This window comes from Engystomops pustulosus, unplaced genomic scaffold, assembly GCF_040894005.1.
Source record: "Engystomops pustulosus unplaced genomic scaffold, aEngPut4.maternal MAT_SCAFFOLD_158, whole genome shotgun sequence".
Classification (NCBI taxonomy): Eukaryota; Metazoa; Chordata; class Amphibia; order Anura; family Leptodactylidae; genus Engystomops; species Engystomops pustulosus.
This window is the reverse complement of record NW_027285038.1, coordinates 186,351-205,937: the sequence shown is the minus strand read 5'-3', so window position 1 is coordinate 205,937 and position 19,587 is coordinate 186,351. Positions and strand designations below refer to the sequence as shown.

Sequence of the window (19,587 nt, the reverse complement as noted above, 5' to 3'; positions counted from 1 at the left end):
GGGGCTCTATGGCAGGCTGGTGATAGGAGGGGGGCTCTATGGCAGGCTGGTGATAGGAGGAGGGCTCTATGGCAGGCTGGTGATAGGAGGGGGGCTCTATGGCAGGCTGGTGATAGGAGGAGGGCTCTATGGCAGGCTGGTGATAGGAGGGGGGCTCTATGGCACGCTGGTGATAGGAGGGGGGCTCTATGGCAGGCTGGTGATAGGAGGAGGGCTCTATGGCAGGCTGGTGATAGGAGGGGGGCTCTATGGCAGGCTGGTGATAGGAGGAGGGCTCTATGGCAGGCTGGTGATAGGAGGAGGGCTCTATGGCAGGCTGGTGGTAGGAGGGGGGCTCTATGGCAGGCTGGTGATAGGAGGAGGGCTCTATGGCAGGCTGGTGATAGGAGGAGGGCTCTATGGCAGGCTGGTGATAGGAGGAGGGCTCTGCGGGAGGCTGGTGGTAGAAGGAGGGCTCTATGGCAGGCTGGTAATAGGAGGGGGGCTCTATGGCAGGCTGGTGATAGGAGGAGGGCTCTATGGCAGGCTGGTGATAGGAGGAGGGCTCTATGGCAGGCTGGTGATAGGAGGAGGGCTCTATGGCAGGCTGGTGGTAGGAGGGGGGCTCTATGGCAGGCTGGTGATAGGAGGGGGCTCTATGGCAGGCTGCTGATAGGAGGGGGGCTCTGCGGTAGGCTGGTGATAGGAGGGGGGCTCTATGGCAGGCTGGTGATAGGAGGGGGGCTCTATGGCAGGCTGGTGATAGGAGGGGGGCTCTATGGCAGGCTGGTGATAGGAGGGGGGCTGTGCGGGAGGCTGGTGATAGGAGGGGGGCTCTGCAGGAGGCTGGTGATAGGAGGGGGGCTCTTTGGCAGGCTGGTGATTGGAGGGGGGCTCTATTGCAGGCTGGTGATAGGAGGGGGTGCTCTTTGGGCAAGGCTGGTGATAGGAGGGGGTGCCCTGCGGGAGGCTGGTGATAAAAGGGGGGCTGTGTTGGAGACTGGTGGTAGGAGGGGGGCTCTATGGCAGGCTGGTGATAGGAGGGGGGCTCTGCGGGAGGCTGGTGATAGGAGGGGGGCTGTGCGGGAGGCTGGTGATAGGAGGGGTGGGCTGTGCGGGAGGCTGGTGATAGGAGGAGGGCTCTATGGCAGGCTGGTGATAGGAGGAGGGCTCTATGGCAGGCTGGTGATAGGAGGAGGGCTCTATGGCAGGCTGGTGATGTGAGAGGGGGCTCTGCGGGAGGCTGGTGATGTGAGAGGGGGCTCTGCGGGAGGCTGGTGATGTGAGGGGGCTCTGCGGGAGGCTGGTGATGTGAGAGGGGGCTCTGCGGGAGGCTGGTGATGTGAGAGGGGGCTCTGCGGGAGGCTGTTGATATGAGAGGGGGCTCTGCGGGAGGCTGGTGATGTGAGAGGGGGCTCTGCGGGAGGCTGGTGATGTGAGAGGGGGCTCTGCGGGAGGCTGGTGATGTGAGAGGGGGCTCTGCGGGAGGCTGGTGATGTGAGAGGGGGCTCTGCGGGAGGCTGGTGATGTGAGAGGGGGCTCTGCGGGAGGCTGGTGATGTGAGAGGGGGCTCTGCGGGAGGCTGGTGATGTGAGAGGGGGCTCTGCGGGAGGGTGGTGATGTGAGAGGGGGCTCTGCGGGAGGCTGGTGATGTGAGAAGAGGCTCTGCGGGAGGCTGGTGATGTGAGAGGGGGCTCTGCTGGAGGCTGTTGATATGAGAGGGGGCTCTGCGGGAGGCTGGTGATGTGAGAGGGGGCTTTGCGGGGGGCTGGTGATAGGAGGGGTGCTCTGCGGGAGGTTGGTGTCGGGTAGCAGTCATTATAGAAGATGTGTAGTGGGGGCAGGCTCAGTGTAGACAGTAGGGGGCACTGCACATTATAACGGTTGATAGTTCTGTGTCTTCTTTCAGTCCATCAGAATTATGTAGGAACAGACGCCGAGCGGAATCCCTTCTTCCTGTCAGTGGTTCTGTCTGACCAGAATAATCAGCGTGTGCCCCAGTACCGCGCCATCTTATGGAGGAGAACGGTAATGAGCTAGTGCTGAGGGCAGGGGGCGTCTCCCATCCCGGACCGATGCTGAATCTTCTGTTTTTTCCCCATTTTTAGGGAACCCAGAAGATTTGTCTTTCCTATTGCCCCACAAAGACCCTATCAGTGAAGTGTATACTAAGGTGAGCGGTCTGTGCTGGGGGTATATACTAAGGTGAGCGGTCTGTGCTGGGGGTATATACTAAGGTGAGCGGCCTGTGCTGGGGGTATATACTAAGGTGAGCGGCCTGTGCTGGGGGTATATACTAAGGTGAGCGGCCTGTGCTGGGGGTATATACTAAGGTGAGCGGTCTGTGCTGGGGGTATATACTAAGGTGAGCGGCCTGTGCTGGGGGTATATACTAAGGTGAGTGGCCTGTGCTGGGGGTATATACTAAGGTGAGCGGCCTGTGCTGGGGGTATATACTAAGGTGAGCGGCCTGTGCTGGGGGTATATACTAAGGTGAGCGGTCTGTGCTGGGGGTATATACTAAGGTGAGCGGCCTGTGCTGGGGGTATATACTAAGGTGAGTGCTGGGGGTATATACTAAGGTGAGTGCTGGGGGTATATACTAAGGTGAGCGGTCTGTGCTGGGGGTATATACTAAGGTGAGCGGCCTGTGCTGGGGGTATATACTAAGGTGAGCGGCCTGTGCTGGGGGTATATACTAAGGTGAGTGCTGGGGGTATATACTAAGGTGAGCGGCCTGTGCTGGGGGTATATACTAAGGTGAGCAGCCTGTGCTGGGGGTATATACTAAGGTGAGCGGCCTGTGCTGGGGGTATATACTAAGGTGAGCGGCCTGTGCTGGGGGTATATACTAAGGTGAGCGGCCTGTGCTGGGGGTATATACTAAGGTGAGCGGCCTGTGCTGGGGGTATATACTAAGGTGAGCGGCCTGTGCTGGGGGTATATACTAAGGTGAGCGGCCTGTGCTGGGGGTATATTGTAAGGTGAGCGGCCTGTGCGTGGGTGTATATACTAAGGTGAGCGGCCTGTGCTGGGGGTATATACTAAGGTGAGCGGCCTGTGCTGGGGGTATATACTAAGGTGAGCGGCCTGTGCTGGGGGTATATTGTAAGGTGAGCGGCCTGTGCTGGGGGTATATACTAAGGTGAGCGGCCTGTGCTGGGGGTATATACTAAGGTGAGCGGCCTGTGCTGGGGGTATATACTAAGGTGAGCGGCCTGTGCTGGGGGTATATACTAAGGTGAGTGCTGGGGGTATATACTAAGGTGAGTGCTGGGGGTATATACTAAGGTGAGCGGCTTGTGCTGGGGGTATATACTAAGGTGAGCGGCCTGTGCTGGGGGTATATACTAAGGTGAGCGGCCTGTGCTGGGGGTATATACTAAGGTGAGCGGCCTGTGCTGGGGGTATATACTAAGGTGAGCGGCCTGTGCTGGGGGTATATACTAAGGTGAGCGGCCTGTGCTGGGGGTATATACTAAGGTGAGCGGCCTGTGCTGGGGGTATATACTAAGGTGAGCGGCCTGTGCTGGGGGTATATACTAAGGTGAGTGCTGGGGGTATATACTAAGGTGAGTGCTGGGGGTATATACTAAGGTGAGCGGCTTGTGCTGGGGGTATATACTAAGGTGAGCGGCCTGTGCTGGGGGTATATACTAAGGTGAGTAGCCTGTGCTGGGGGTATATACTAAGGTGAGCGGCCTGTGCTGGGGGTATATACTAAGGTGAGTGCTGGGGGTATATACTATGGTGAGTGCTGGGGGTATATACTAAGGTGAGTGCTGGGGGTATATACTAAGGTGAGTGCTGGGGGTATATACTAAGGTGAGCGGCCTGTGCTGGGGGTATATACTAAGGTGAGCGGCCTGTGCTGGGGGTATATACTAAGGTGAGCTGCCTGTGCTAGGGGTATATACTAAGGTGAGCGGCCTGTGCTGGGGGTATATACTAAGGTGAGCGGCCTGTGCTGGGGGTATATACTAAGGTGAGTGCTGGGGGTATATACTAAGGTGAGCGGCCTGTGCTGGGGGTATATACTAAGGTGAGCGGCCTGTGCTGGGGGTATATACTAAGGTGAGTGCTGGGGGTATATACTAAGGTGAGTGGCCTGTGCTGGGGGTATATACTAAGGTGAGCGGCCTGTGCTGGGGGTATATACTAAGGTGAGTGCTGGGGGTATATACTAAGGTGAGTGCTGGGGGTATATACTAAGGTGAGTGGCCTGTGCTGGGGGTATATACTAAGGTGAGCGGCCTGTGCTGGGGGTATATACTAAGGTGAGCGGCCTGTGCTGGGGGTATATACTAAGGTGAGCGGCCTGTGCTGGGGGTATATACTAAGGTGAGCGGCCTGTGCTGGGGGTATATACTAAGGTGAGCGGCCTGTACTGGGGGTATATACTAAGGTGAGCGGCCTGTGCTTGGGGTATATACTAAGGTGAGCGGCCTGTGCTGGGGGTATATACTAAGGTGAGCGGCCTGTGCTGGGGGTATATACTAAGGTGAGCGGCCTGTGCTGGGGGTATATACTAAGGTGAGCGGCCTGTGCTGGGGGTATATACTAAGGTGAGCAGCCTGTGCTGGGGGTATATACTAAGGTGAGCAGCCTGTGCTGGGGGTATATACTAAGGTGAGCGGCCTGTGCTGGGGGTATATACTAAGGTGAGCGGCCTGTGCTGGGGGTATATACTAAGGTGAGCGGCCTGTTCTGGGGGTATATACTAAGGTGAGCGGCCTGTGCTGGGGGTATATACTAAGGTGAGTGCTGGGGGTATATACTAAGGTGAGCGGCCTGTGCTGGGGGTATATACTAAGGTGAGTAGCCCGTGCAGGGTGTATATACTAAGGTGAGCGGCCTGTGCTGGGGGTATATACTAAGGTGAGTGCTGGGGGTATATACTAAGGTGAGCGGCCTGTGCTGGGGGTATATACTAAGGTGAGCGGCCTGTGCTGGGGGTATATACTAAGGTGAGCGGCCTGTACTGGGTGTATATACTAAGGTGAGCAGCCTGTGTTGGGGGTATATACTAAGGTGAGCAGCCTGTGCTGGGGGTATATACTAAGGTGAGCGGCCTGTGCTGGGGGTATATACTAAGGTGAGTGCTGGGGGTATATACTAAGGTGAGCGGCCTGTGCTGGGGGTATATACTAAGGTGAGCGGCCTGTGCTGGGGGTATATACTAAGGTGAGCGGCCTGTGCTGGGGGTATATACTAAGGTGAGCGGCCTGTGCTGGGGGTATATACTAAGGTGAGTGCTGGGGGTATATACTAAGGTGAGCGGCCTGTGCTAGGGGTATATACTAAGGTGAGCGGCCTGTGCTGGGGGTATATGCTAAGGTGAGCGGTCTGTGCTAGGGGTATATACTAAGGTGAGCGGCCTGTGCTGGGGGTATATACTAAGGTGAGTGGCCTGTGCTGGGGGTATATACTAAGGTGAGTGCTGGGGGTATATACTAAGGTGAGTGCTTGGGGTATATACTAAGGTGAGAGGCCTGTGCTGGGGGTATATACTAAGGTGAGCGGCCTGTGCTGGGGGTATATACTAAGGTGAGTGCTGGGGGTATATACTAAGGTGAGTGCTGGGGGTATATACTAAGGTGAGCGGCCTGTGCTGGGGGTATATACTAAGGTGAGCGGCCTGTGCTGGGGGTATATACTAAGGTGAGCGGCCTGTGCTGGGGGCATATACTAAGGTGAGCGGCCTGTGCTGGGGGTATATACTAAGGTGAGCGGCTTGTGCTGGGGGTATATACTAAGGTGAGCAGCCTGTGCTGGGGGTATATACTAAGGTGAGCGGCCTGTGCTGGGGGTATATACTAAGGTGAGCGGCTTGTGCTGGGGGTATATACTAAGGTGAGTGCTGGGGGTATATACTAAGGTGAGCGGCCTGTGCTGGTGGTATATACTAAGGTGAGCGGCCTGTGCTGGGGGTATATACTAAGGTGAGCGGCCTGTGCTGGGGGTATATACTAAGGTGAGCGGCCTGTGCTGGGGGTATATACTAAGGTGAGCGGCCTGTGCTGGGGGTATATACTAAGGTGAGCGGCCTGTGCTGGGGGTATATACTAAGGTGAGCGGCCTGTGCTGGGGGTATATACTAAGGTGAGCGGCCTGTGCTGGGGGTATATACTAAGGTGAGCGGCCTGTGCTGGGGGTATATACTAAGGTGAGCGGCCTGTGCTGGGGGTATATACTAAGGTGAGCGGCCTGTGCTGGGGGTATATACTAAGGTGAGCGGCTTGTGCTGGGGGTATATACTAAGGTGAGCGACCTGTGCTGGGGGTATATACTAAGGTGAGCGGCTTGTGCTGGGGGTATATACTAAGGTGAGCGACCTGTGCTGGGGGTATATACTAAGGTGAGCGGCCTGTGCTGGGGGTATATACTAAGGTGAGCAGCCTGTGCTGGGGGTATATACTAAGGTGAGCGGCCTGTGCTGGGGGTATATACTAAGGTGAGCGGCTTGTGCTGGGGGTATATACTAAGGTGAGCGGCCTGTGCTGGGGGTATATACTAAGGTGAGCGGCCTGTGCTGGGGGTATATACTAAGGTGAGCGGCCTGTGCTGGGGGTATATACTAAGGTGAGCGGCCTGTGCTGGGGGTATATACTAAGGTGAGCGGTCTGTGCTGGGGGTATATACTAAGGTGAGCGGGCCTGTAATGGGGGTATATACTAAGGTGAGCGGCCTGTGCTGGGGGTATATACTAAGGTGAGCGGCCTGTGCTGGGGGTATATACTAAGGTGAGCGGCCTGTGCTGGGGGTATATACTAAGGTGAGTGCTGGGGGTATATACTAAGGTGAGCGGCCTGTGCTGGGGGTATATACTAAGGTGAGCGGCCTGTGCTGGGGATATATACTAAGGTGAGTGCTGGGGGTATATACTAAGGTGAGCGGCCTGTGCTGGGGGTATATACTAAGGTGAGTGGCCTGTGCTGGGGGTATATACTAAGGTGAGTGCTGGGGGTATATACTAAGGTGAGCGGCCTGTGCTGGGGGTATATACTAAGGTGAGCGGCCTGTGCTGGGGGTATATACTAAGTTGAGTGCTGGGGGTATATACTAAGGTGAGTGGCCTGTGCTGGGGGTATATACTAAGGTGAGCGGCCTGTGCTGGGGGTATATACTAAGGTGAGTGCTGGGGGTATATACTAAGGTGAGTGCTGGGGGTATATGCTAAGGTGAGCGGCCTGTGCTGGGGGTATATACTAAGGTGAGTGCTGGGGGTATATGCTAAGGTGAGCGGCCTGTGCTTGGGGTATATACTAAGGTGAGCGGCCTGTGCTGGGGGTATATACTAAGGTGAGCGGCCTGTGCTGGGGGTATATACTAAGGTGAGCGGCTTGTGCTGGGGGTATATACTAAGGTGAGCGGCCTGTGCTGGGGGTATATACTAAGGTGAGCAGCCTGTGCTGGGGGTATATACTAAGGTGAGCGGCCTGTGCTGGGGGTATATACTAAGGTGAGCGGCCTGTGCTGGGGGTATATACTAAGGTGAGCGGCTTGTGCTGGGGGTATATACTAAGGTGAGCGGTCTGTGCTGGGGGTATATACTAAGGTGAGCGGCCTGTGCTGGGGGTATATACTAAGGTGAGCGGCCTGTGCTGGGGGTATATACTAAGGTGAGCGGCCTGTGCTGGGGGTATATACTAAGGTGAGCGGCATGTGCTGGGGGTATATACTAAGGTGAGCGTCCTGTGCTGGGGGTATATACTAAGGTGAGCGGCCTGTGCTGGGGGTATATACTAAGGTGAGTGATGGGGGTATATACTAAGGTGAGCGGCCTGTGCTGGGGGTATATACTAAGGTGAGCGGCCTGTGCTGGGGGTATATACTAAGTTGAGTGCTGGGGGTATATACTAAGGTGAGCGGCCTGTGCTGGGGGTATATACTAAGGTGAGTGCTGGGGGTATATACTAAGGTGAGCGGCCTGTGCTGGGGGTATATACTAAGGTGAGTGCTGGGGGTATATGCTAAGGTGAGTGCTGGGGGTATATACTAAGGTGAGTGCTGGGGGTATATACTAAGGTGAACGGCCTGTGCTGGGGGTATATACTAAGGTGAGTGCTGGGGGTATATACTAAGGTGAGTGCTGGGGGTATATACTAAGGTGAGTGCTGGGGGTATATACTAAGGTGAGTGCTGGGGGTATATACTAAGGTGAGCGGCCTGTGCTGGGGGTATATACTAAGGTGAGCGGCCTGTGCTGGGGGTATATACTAAGGTGAGCGGCTTGTGCTGGGGGTATATACTAAGGTGAGCGGCCTGTGCTGGGGGTATATACTAAGGTGAGCGGCCTGTGCTGGGGGTACATACTAAGGTGAGCGGCCTGTGCTGGGGGTATATTATAAGATGAGCGGCCTGTGCTGGGGGTATATACTAAGGTGAGCGGCCTGTGCTGGGGGTATATACTAAGGTGAGCGACCTGTGCTGGGGGTATATACTAAGGTGAGCGGCCTGTGCTGGGGGTATATACTAAGGTGAGCGGCCTGTGCTGGGGGTATATACTAAGGTGAGCGGCCTGTGCTGGGGGTATATACTAAGGTGAGCAGCCTGTGCTGGGGGTATATACTAAGGTGAGCGGCCTGTGCTGGGGGTATATACTAAGGTGAGCGGCCCGTGCTGGGGGTATATACTAAGGTGAGCAGCCTGTGCTGGGGGTATATACTAAGGTGAGCGGCCTGTGCTGGGGGTATATACTAAGGTGAGCGGCCTGTGCTGGGGGTATATACTAAGGTGAGTGCTGGGGGTATATACTAAGGTGAGTGCTGGGGGTACATACCAAGGTGAGTGCTGGGGGTATATACTAAGGTGAGTGCTGGGGGTATATACTAAGGTGAGTTCTGGGGGTATATACTAAGGTGAGTGCTGGGGGTATATACTAAGGTGAGTGCTGGGGGTATATACCAAGGTGACTGCTGGGGGTATATACTAAGGTGAGTGCTGGGGGTACATACCAAGGTGAGTGCTGGGGGTACATACCAAGGTGAGTGCTGGGGGTACATACCAAGGTGAGTGCTGGGGGTATATACTAAGGTGAGTGCTGGGGGTACATACCAAGGTGAGTGCTGGGGGTATATACTAAGGTGAGTGCTGGGGGTACATACCAAGGTGAGTGCTGGGGGTATATACTAAGGTGTGTGCTGGGGGTATATACCAAGGTGTGTGCTGGGGGTTCATACCAAGGTGAGTGCTGGGGGTATATACCAAGGTGAGTGCTTGGGGTATATACCAAGGTGAGTGCTGGGGGTACATACCAAGGTGAGTGCTGGGGGTACATACTAAGGTGAGTGCTGGGGGTACATACTAAGGTGAGTGCTGGGGGTATATACCAAGGTGAGTGCTGGGGGTATATACTAAGGTGAGTGCTGGGGGTATATACTAAGGTGAGCGGCCTATGCTGGGGGTATATACTAAGGTGAGTGCTGGGGGTACATACCAAGGTGAGTGCTGGGGGTATATACTAAGGTGAGTGCTGGGGGTATATACTAAGGTGAGTGCTGGGGGTATATACTAAGGTGAGTGCTGGGGGTACATACCAAGGTGAGTGCTGGGGGTACATACCAAGTTGTGTGCTGGGGGTATATACCAAGGTGAGTGCTGGGGGTACATACCAAGTTGAGTGCTGGGGGTATATACCAAGGTGAGTGCTGGGGGTATATACCAAGATGAGTGCTGGGGGTTCATACCAAGGTGAGTGCTGGGGGTATATACCAAGGTGAGTGCTGGGGGTATATACCAAGGTGAGTGCTGGGGGTACATACCAAGGTGAGTGCTGGGGGTATATACTAAGGTGAGTGCTGGGGGTACATACCAAGGTGAGTGCTGGGGGTACATACCAAGGTGAGTGCTGGGGGTACATACCAAGGTGAGTGCTGGGGGTACATACCAAGGTGAGTGCTGGGGGTATATACTAAGGTGAGTGCTGGGGGTACATACCAAGGTGAGTGCTGGGGGTATATACTAAGGTGAGTGCTGGGGGTACATACCAAGGTGAGTGCTGGGGGTATATACTAAGGTGAGTGCTGGGGGTACATACCAAGGTGAGTGCTGGGGGTATATACTAAGGTGAGTGCTGGGGGTATATACTAAGGTGAGCGGCCTATGCTGGGGGTACATACTAAGGTGAGCGGCCTGTACTGGGGGTACATACTAAGGTGAGTGCTGGGGGTATATACTAAGGTGAGCGGCCTATGCTGGGGGTACATACTAAGGTGAGCGGCCTGTACTGGGGGTACATACTAAGGTGAGTGCTGGGGGTATATACTAAGGTGAGTGCTGGGGGTATATACTCAGGTGAGTGCTGGGGGTATATACTAAGGTGAGTGCTGGGGGTATATACTAAGGTGAGTGCTGGGGGTACATACTAAGGTGAGTGCTGGGGGTATATACTAAGGTGAGTGCTGGGGGTATATACTAAGGTGAGTGCTGGGGGTATATACTAAGGTGAGTGCTGGGGGTATATACTAAGGTGAGTGCTGGGGGTATATACTAAGGTGAGTGCTGGGGGTACATACTAAGGTGAGTGCTGGGGGTACATACCAAGGTGAGTGCTGGGGGTACAGACCAAGGTGAGTGCTGGGGGTATATACTAAGGTGAGTGCTGGGGGTATATACTAAGGTGAGCGGCCTGTGCTGGGGGTATATACTACGGGAGCGGCCTGTACTGTGGGTATACCCTAAGGTGAGTGCTGGGGGTACATACCAAGGTGAGTGCTGGGGATACATACCAAGGTGAGTGCTGGGGGTACATACCAAGGTTAGTGCTGGGGGTACATACCAAGGTGAGTGCTGGGGGTACATACCAAGGTGAGTGCTGGGGGTACATACTAAGGTGAGTGCTGGGGGTATATACTAAGGTGAGTGCTGGGGGTATATACTAAGGTGAGTGCTGGGGGTATATACTAAGGTGAGTGCTGGGGGTACGTACTAAGGTGAGTGCTGGCGGTACGTACTAAGGTGAGTGCTGGGGGTACATACTAAGGTGAGTGCTGGGGGTATATACTAAGGTGAGTGCTGGGGGTAAATACTAAGGTGAGTGCTGGGGGTACATACCAAGGTGAGTGCTGGGGGTACATACCAAGGTGAGTGCTGGGGGTACATACCAAGGTGAGTGCTGGGGGTATATACTAAGGGGAGTGCTGGGAGTATATACTAAGGTGAGTGCTGGGGGTACATACCAAGGTGAGTGCTGGGGGTACATACCAAGGTGAGTGCTGGGGGTACATACTAAGGTGAGTGCTGGGAGTATATACTAAGGTGAGTGCTGGGGGTATATACTAAGGTGAGCGGCCTGTACTGGGGGTACATACTAAGGTGAGTGCTGGGGGTATATACTAAGGTGAGTTCTGGGGGTATATACTAAGGTGAGTGCTGGGGGTACATACTAAGGTGAGTGCTGGGGGTACATACCAAGGTGAGTGCTGGGGGTAGATACCAAGGTGAGTGCTGGGGGTACATACCAAGGTGAGTGCTGGGGGTACATACCAAGGTGAGTGCTGGGGGTATATACTAAGGTGAGTGGCCTGTACTGGGGGTACATACTAAGGTGAGTGCTGGGGGTATATACTAAGGTGAGTTCTGGGGGTATATACTAAGGTGAGTGCTGGGGGTACATACCAAGGTGAGTGCTGGGGGTACATACCAAGGTGAGTGCTGGGGGTACATACCAAGGTGAGTGCTGGGGGTACATACTAAGGTGAGTGCTGGGGGTACATACTAAGGTGAGTGCTGGGGGTACATACTAAGGTGAGTGCTGGGGGTACATACTAAGGTGAGTGCTGGGGGTATATACTAAGGTGAGTGCTGGGGGTACATACTAAGGTGAGTGCTGGGGGTACATACTAAGGTGAGTGCTGGGGGTACATACCAAGGTGAGTGCTGGGGGTACATACCAAGGTGAGTGCTGGGGGTACATACCAAGGTGAGTGCTGGGGGTATATACTAAGGTGAGTGCTGGGGGTACATACCAAGGTGAGTGCTGAGGGTACATACCAAGGTGAGTGCTGGGGGTACATACCAAGGTGAGTGCTGGGGGTATATACTAAGGTGAGTGCTGGGGGTATATACTAAGGTGAGTGCTGGGGATACATACCAAGGTGAGTGCTGAGGGTACATACCAAGGTGAGTGCTGGGGGTACATACCAAGGTGAGTGCTGGGGGTATATACTAAGGTGAGTGCTGGGGGTATATACTAAGGTGAGTGCTGGGGGTACATACTAAGGTGAGTGCTGGGGGTATATACTAAGGTGAGTGCTGGGGGTACATACTAAGGTGAGTGCTGGGGGTATATACTAAGGTGAGTGCTGGGGGTATATACTAAGGTGAGTGCTGGGGGTACATACTAAGGTGAGTGCTGGGGGTACATACCAAGGTGAGTGCTGGGGGTACATACCAAGGTGAGTGCTGAGGGTACATACTAAGGTGAGTGCTGGGGGTATATACTAAGGTGAGTGCTGGGGGTATATACTAAGGTGAGTGCTGGGAGTATATACCAAGGTGAGTGCTGGGGGTATATACTAAGGTGAGTGCTGGGGGTATATACTAAGGTGAGTGCTGGGGGTATATACTAAGGTGAGTGCTGGGGGTACGTACTAAGGTGAGTGCTGGCGGTACGTACTAAGGTGAGTGCTGGGGGTACATACTAAGGTGAGTGCTGGGGGTATATACTAAGGTGAGTGCTGGGGGTAAATACTAAGGTGAGTGCTGGGGGTACATACCAAGGTGAGTGCTGGGGGTACATACCAAGGTGAGTGCTGGGGGTACATACCAAGGTGAGTGCTGGGGGTATATACTAAGGGGAGTGCTGGGAGTATATACTAAGGTGAGTGCTGGGGGTACATACCAAGGTGAGTGCTGGGGGTACATACCAAGGTGAGTGCTGGGGGTACATACTAAGGTGAGTGCTGGGAGTATATACTAAGGTGAGTGCTGGGGGTATATACTAAGGTGAGCGGCCTGTACTGGGGGTACATACTAAGGTGAGTGCTGGGGGTATATACTAAGGTGAGTTCTGGGGGTATATACTAAGGTGAGTGCTGGGGGTACATACTAAGGTGAGTGCTGGGGGTACATACTAAGGTGAGTGCTGGGGGTACATACTAAGGTGAGTGCTGGGGGTACATACTAAGGTGAGTGCTGGGGGTACATACTAAGGTGAGTGCTGGGGGTACATACTAAGGTGAGTGCTGGGGGTACATACTAAGGTGAGTGCTGGGGGTACATACTAAGGTGAGTGCTGGGGGTACATACCAAGGTGAGTGCTGGGGGTACATACCAAGGTGAGTGCTGGGGGTACATACCAAGGTGAGTGCTGGGGGTACATACCAAGGTGAGTGCTGGGGGTATATACTAAGGTGAGTGCTGGGGGTACATACCAAGGTGAGTGCTGAGGGTACATACCAAGGTGAGTGCTGGGGGTACATACCAAGGTGAGTGCTGGGGGTATATACTAAGGTGAGTGCTGGGGGTATATACTAAGGTGAGTGCTGGGGGTACATACCAAGGTGAGTGCTGAGGGTACATACCAAGGTGAGTGCTGGGGGTACATACCAAGGTGAGTGCTGGGGGTATATACTAAGGTGAGTGCTGGGGGTATATACTAAGGTGAGTGCTGGGGATACATACTAAGGTGAGTGCTGGGGGTATATACTAAGGTGAGTGCTGGGGGTACATACTAAGGTGAGTGCTGGGGGTATATACTAAGGTGAGTGCTGGGGGTATATACTAAGGTGAGTGCTGGGGGTACATACTAAGGTGAGTGCTGGGGGTACATACCAAGGTGAGTGCTGGGGGTACATACCAAGGTGAGTGCTGAGGGTACATACTAAGGTGAGTGCTGGGGGTATATACTAAGGTGAGTGCTGGGGGTATATACTAAGGTGAGTGCTGGGAGTATATACCAAGGTGAGTGCTGGGGGTACATACCAAGGTGAGTGCTGGGGGTATATACTAAGGTGAGTGCTGGGAGTATATACTAAGGTGAGTGCTGGGGGTACATACCAAGGTGAGTGCTGGGGGTACATACCAAGGTGAGTGCTGGGGGTATATACTAAGGTGAGTGCTGGGAGTATATACTAAGGTGAGTGCTGGGGGTATATACTAAGGTGAGTGCTGGGAGTATATACTAAGGTGAGTGCTGGGGGTATATACCAAGGTGAGTGCTGGGGGTACATACCAAGGTGAGTGCTGGGGGTACATACTAAGGTGAGTGCTGGGGGTATATACTAAGGTGAGTGCTGGGGGTATATACTAAGGTGAGTGCTGGGGGTACATACTAAGGTGAGTGCTGGGGGTATATACTAAGGTGAGTGCTGGGGGTACATACTAAGGTGAGTGCTGGGGGTATATACTAAGGTGAGTTCTGGGGGTATATACTAAGGTGAGTGCTGGGGGTACATACTAAGGTGAGTGCTGGGGGTACATACCAAGGTGAGTGCTGGGGGTACATACCAAGGTGAGTGCTGGGGGTACATACCAAGGTGAGTGCTGGGGGTACATACCAAGGTGAGTGCTGGGGGTACATACCAAGGTGAGTGCTGGGGGTACATACCAAGGTGAGTGCTGGGGGTACATACCAAGGTGAGTGCTGGGGGTATATACTAAGGTGAGTGCTGGGGGTATATACTAAGGTGAGTGCTGGGGGTATATACTAAGGTGAGTGCTGGGGGTACATACTAAGGTGAGTGCTGGGGGTACATACCAAGGTGAGTGCTGGGGGTACATACCAAGGTGAGTGCTGGGGGTACATACCAAGGTGAGTGCTGGGGGTACATACCAAGGTGAGTGCTGGGGGTACATACTAAGGTGAGTGCTGGGGGTACATACTAAGGTGAGTGCTGGGGGTATATACTAAGGTGAGTGCTGGGAGTATATACTAAGGTGAGTGCTGGGGGTATATACTAAGGTGAGTGGCCTGTACTGGGGGTACATACTAAGGTGAGTGCTGGGGGTATATACTAAGGTGAGTTCTGGGGGTATATACTAAGGTGAGTGCTGGGGGTACATACTAAGGTGAGTGCTGGGGGTACATACCAAGGTGAGTGCTGGGGGTACATACCAAGGTGAGTGCTGGGGGTACATACCAAGGTGAGTGCTGGGGGTACATACCAAGGTGAGTGCTGGGGGTACATACCAAGGTGAGTGCTGGGGGTACATACCAAGGTGAGTGCTGGGGGTACATACCAAGGTGAGTGCTGGGGGTATATACTAAGGTGAGCGCTGGGGGTATATACTAAGGTGAGTGCTGGGGGTATATACTAAGGTGAGTGCTGGGGGTATATACTAAGGTGAGTGCTGGGGGTACATACCAAGGTGAGTGCTGGGGGTAGATACCAAGGTGAGTGCTGGGGGTACATACTAAGGTGAGTGCTGGGGGTACATACCAAGGTGAGTGCTGGGGGTACATACCAAGGTGAGTGCTGGGGGTACATACCAAGGTGAGTGCTGGGGGTACATACTAAGGTGAGTGCTGGGGGTACATACTAAGGTGAGTGCTGGGGGTACATACCAAGGTGAGTGCTGGGGGTAGATACCAAGGTGAGTGCTGGGGGTACATACTAAGGTGAGTGCTGGGGGTACATACCAAGGTGAGTGCTGGGGGTACATACCAAGGTGAGTGCTGGGGGTACATACCAAGGTGAGTGCTGGGGGTACATACCAAGGTGAGTGCTGGGGGTACATACTAAGGTGAGTGCTGGGGGTACATACTAAGGTGAGTGCTGGGGGTACATACTAAGGTGAGTGCTGGGGGTATATACTAAGGTGAGTGCTGGGGGTACATACTAAGGTGAGTGCTGGGGGTACATACTAAGGTGAGTGCTGGGGGTACATACTAAGGTGAGTGCTGGGGGTACATACCAAGGTGAGTGCTGGGGGTACATACCAAGGTGAGTGCTGGGGGTATATACCAAGGTGAGTGCTGGGGGTACATACCAAGGTGAGTGCTGGGGGTATATACTAAGGTGAGTGCTGGGAGTATATACTAAGGTGAGTGCTGGGGGTACATACCAAGGTGAGTGCTGGGGGTATATACTAAGGTGAGTGCTGGGAGTATATACTAAGGTGAGTGCTGGGGGTACATACCAAGGTGAGTGCTGGGGGTACATACTAAGGTGAGTGCTGGGAGTATATACTAAGGTGAGTGCTGGGAGTACATACCAAGGTGAGTGCTGGGGGTACATACCAAGGTGAGTGCTGGGGGTACATACTAAGGTGAGTGCTGGGGGTATATACTAAGGTGAGTACTGGGGGTATATACTAAGGTGAGTGCTGGGGGTATATACTAAGGTGAGTGCTGGGGGTACATACTAAGGTGAGTGCTGGGGGTATATACTAAGGTGAGTGCTGGGGGTATATACTATGGTGAGTGCTGGGGGTACATACTAAGGTGAGTGCTGGGGGTACATACTAAGGTGAGTGCTGGGGGTACATACTAAGGTGAGTGCTGGGGGTACATACCAAGGTGAGTGCTGGGGGTACATACCAAGGTGAGTGCTGGGGGTATATACTAAGGTGAGTGCTGGGGGTACATACCAAGGTGAGTGCTGAGGGTACATACCAAGGTGAGTGCTGGGGGTACATACCAAGGTGAGTGCTGGGGGTATATACTAAGGTGAGTGCTGGGAGTATATACTAAGGTGAGTGCTGGGGGTACATACCAAGGTGAGTGCTGGGGGTACATACCAAGGTGAGTGCTGGGGGTACATACCAAGGTGAGTGCTGGGGGTATATACTAAGGTGAGTGCTGGGAGTATATACTAAGGTGAGTGCTGGGGGTATATACTAAGGTGAGTGCTGGGAGTATATACTAAGGTGAGTGCTGGGGGTATATACCAAGGTGAGTGCTGGGGGTACATACCAAGGTGAGTGCTGGGGGTACATACTAAGGTGAGTGCTGGGGGTACATACTAAGGTGAGTGCTGGGGGTATATACTAAGGTGAGTGCTGGGAGTATATACTAAGGTGAGTGCTGGGGGTATATACTAAGGTGAGTGGCCTGTACTGGGGGTACATACTAAGGTGAGTGCTGGGGGTATATACTAAGGTGAGTTCTGGGGGTATATACTAAGGTGAGTGCTGGGGGTACATACTAAGGTGAGTGCTGGGGGTACATACCAAGGTGAGTGCTGGGGGTACATACCAAGGTGAGTGCTGGGGGTACATACCAAGGTGAGTGCTGGGGGTACATACCAAGGTGAGTGCTGGGGGTACATACCAAGGTGAGTGCTGGGGGTATATACTAAGGTGAGCGCTGGGGGTATATACTAAGGTGAGTGCTGGGGGTACATACCAAGGTGAGTGCTGGGGGTACATACCAAGGTGAGTGCTGGGGGTACATACCAAGGTGAGTGCTGGGGGTATATACTAAGGTGAGTGCTGGGAGTATATACTAAGGTGAGTGCTGGGGGTATATACTAAGGTGAGTGCTGGGAGTATATACTAAGGTGAGTGCTGGGGGTATATACCAAGGTGAGTGCTGGGGGTACATACCAAGGTGAGTGCTGGGGGTACATACTAAGGTGAGTGCTGGGGGTACATACTAAGGTGAGTGCTGGGGGTATATACTAAGGTGAGTGCTGGGGGTATATACTAAGGTGAGTGCTGGGGGTATATACTAAGGTGAGTGCTGGGGGTACATACTAAGGTGAGTGCTGGGGGTATATACTAAGGTGAGTGCTGGGGGTACATACTAAGGTGAGTGCTGGGGGTATATACTAAGGTGAGCGGCCTGTACTGGGGGTACATACTAAGGTGAGTGCTGGGGGTATATACTAAGGTGAGTTCTGGGGGTATATACTAAGGTGAGTGCTGGGGGTATATACTAAGGTGAGTGCTGGGGGTACATACCAAGGTGAGTGCTGGGGGTAGATACCAAGGTGAGTGCTGGGGGTACATACCAAGGTGAGTGCTGGGGGTACATACCAAGGTGAGTGCTGGGGGTACATACCAAGGTGAGTGCTGGGGGTACATACCAAGGTGAGTGCTGGGGGTATATACTAAGGTGAGTGCTGGGGGTATATACTAAGGTGAGTGCTGGGGGTATATACTAAGGTGAGTGCTGGGGGTATATACTAAGGTGAGTGCTGGGGGTACATACTAAGGTGAGTGCTGGGGGTACATACCAAGGTGAGTGCTGGGGGTACATACCAAGGTGAGTGCTGGGGGTACATACCAAGGTGAGTGCTGGGGGTACATACTAAGGTGAGTGCTGGGGGTACATACTAAGGTGAGTGCTGGGGGTATATACTAAGGTGAGTGCTGGGAGTATATACTAAGGTGAGTGCTGGGGGTATATACTAAGGTGAGCGGCCTGTACTGGGGGTACATACTAAGGTGAGTGCTTGGGGTATATACTAAGGTGAGTTCTGGGGGTATATACTAAGGTGAGTGCTGGGGGTACATACTAAGGTGAGTGCTGGGGGTACATACCAAGGTGAGTGCTGGGGGTAGATACCAAGGTGAGTGCTGGGGGTACATACCAAGGTGAGTGCTGGGGGTACATACCAAGGTGAGTGCTGGGGGTACATACTAAGGTGAGTGCTGGGGGTACATACTAAGGTGAGTGCTGGGGGTACATACTAAGGTGAGTGCTGGGGGTATATACTAAGGTGAGTGCTGGGGGTACATACTAAGGTGAGTGCTGGGGGTACATACTAAGGTGAGTGCTGGGGGTACATACTAAGGTGAGTGCTGGGGGTATATACTAAGGTGAGTGCTGGGGGTATATACTAAGGTGAGTGCTGGGGGTACATACTAAGGTGAGTGCTGGGGGTATATACTAAGGTGAGTGCTGGGGGTACATACTAAGGTGAGTGCTGGGGGTATATACTAAGGTGAGTTCTGGGGGTATATACTAAGGTGAGTGCTGGGGGTACATACTAAGGTGAGTGCTGGGGGTACATACCAAGGTGAGTGCTGGGGGTACATACCAAGGTGAGTGCTGGGGGTACATACCAAGGTGAGTGCTGGGGGTACATACCAAGGTGAGTGCTGGGGGTACATACCAAGGTGAGTGCTGGGGGTACATACCAAGGTGAGTGCTGGGGGTACATACCAAGGTGAGTGCTGGGGGTATATACTAAGGTGAGTGCTGGGGGTATATACTAAGGTGAGTGCTGGGGGTATATACTAAGGTGAGTGCTGGGGGTACATACTAAGGTGAGTGCTGGGGGTACATACCAAGGTGAGTGCTGGGGGTACATACCAAGGTGAGTGCTGGGGGTACATACCAAGGTGAGTGCTGGGGGTACATACTAAGGTGAGTGCTGGGGGTACATACTAAGGTGAGTGCTGGGGGTATATACTAAGGTGAGTGCTGGGAGTATATACTAAGGTGAGTGCTGGGGGTATATACTAAGGTGAGTGGCCTGTACTGGGGGTACATACTAAGGTGAGTGCTGGGGGTATATACTAAGGTGAGTTCTGGGGGTATATACTAAGGTGAGTGCTGGGGGTACATACTAAGGTGAGTGCTGGGGGTACATACCAAGGTGAGTGCTGGGGGTACATACCAAGGTGAGTGCTGGGGGTACATACCAAGGTGAGTGCTGGGGGTACATACCAAGGTGAGTGCTGGGGGTACATACCAAGGTGAGTGCTGGGGGTACA

At 53.6% G+C, this 19,587-nt stretch overlaps 1 protein-coding gene across 1 annotated transcript in view; it reads left to right on the top strand.

The window, feature by feature from the left end:
- The window catches only part of GARNL3 (GTPase activating Rap/RanGAP domain like 3), a 236,191-nt gene that overhangs the window by 45,162 nt on the left and 171,442 nt on the right, over positions 1 to 19,587 (top strand). Inside the window, 2 exon segments of the mRNA XM_072131865.1 lie at positions 1,889 to 2,007; positions 2,088 to 2,152. Coding sequence (XP_071987966.1) covers positions 1,889 to 2,007; positions 2,088 to 2,152 — 184 coding nt within the window.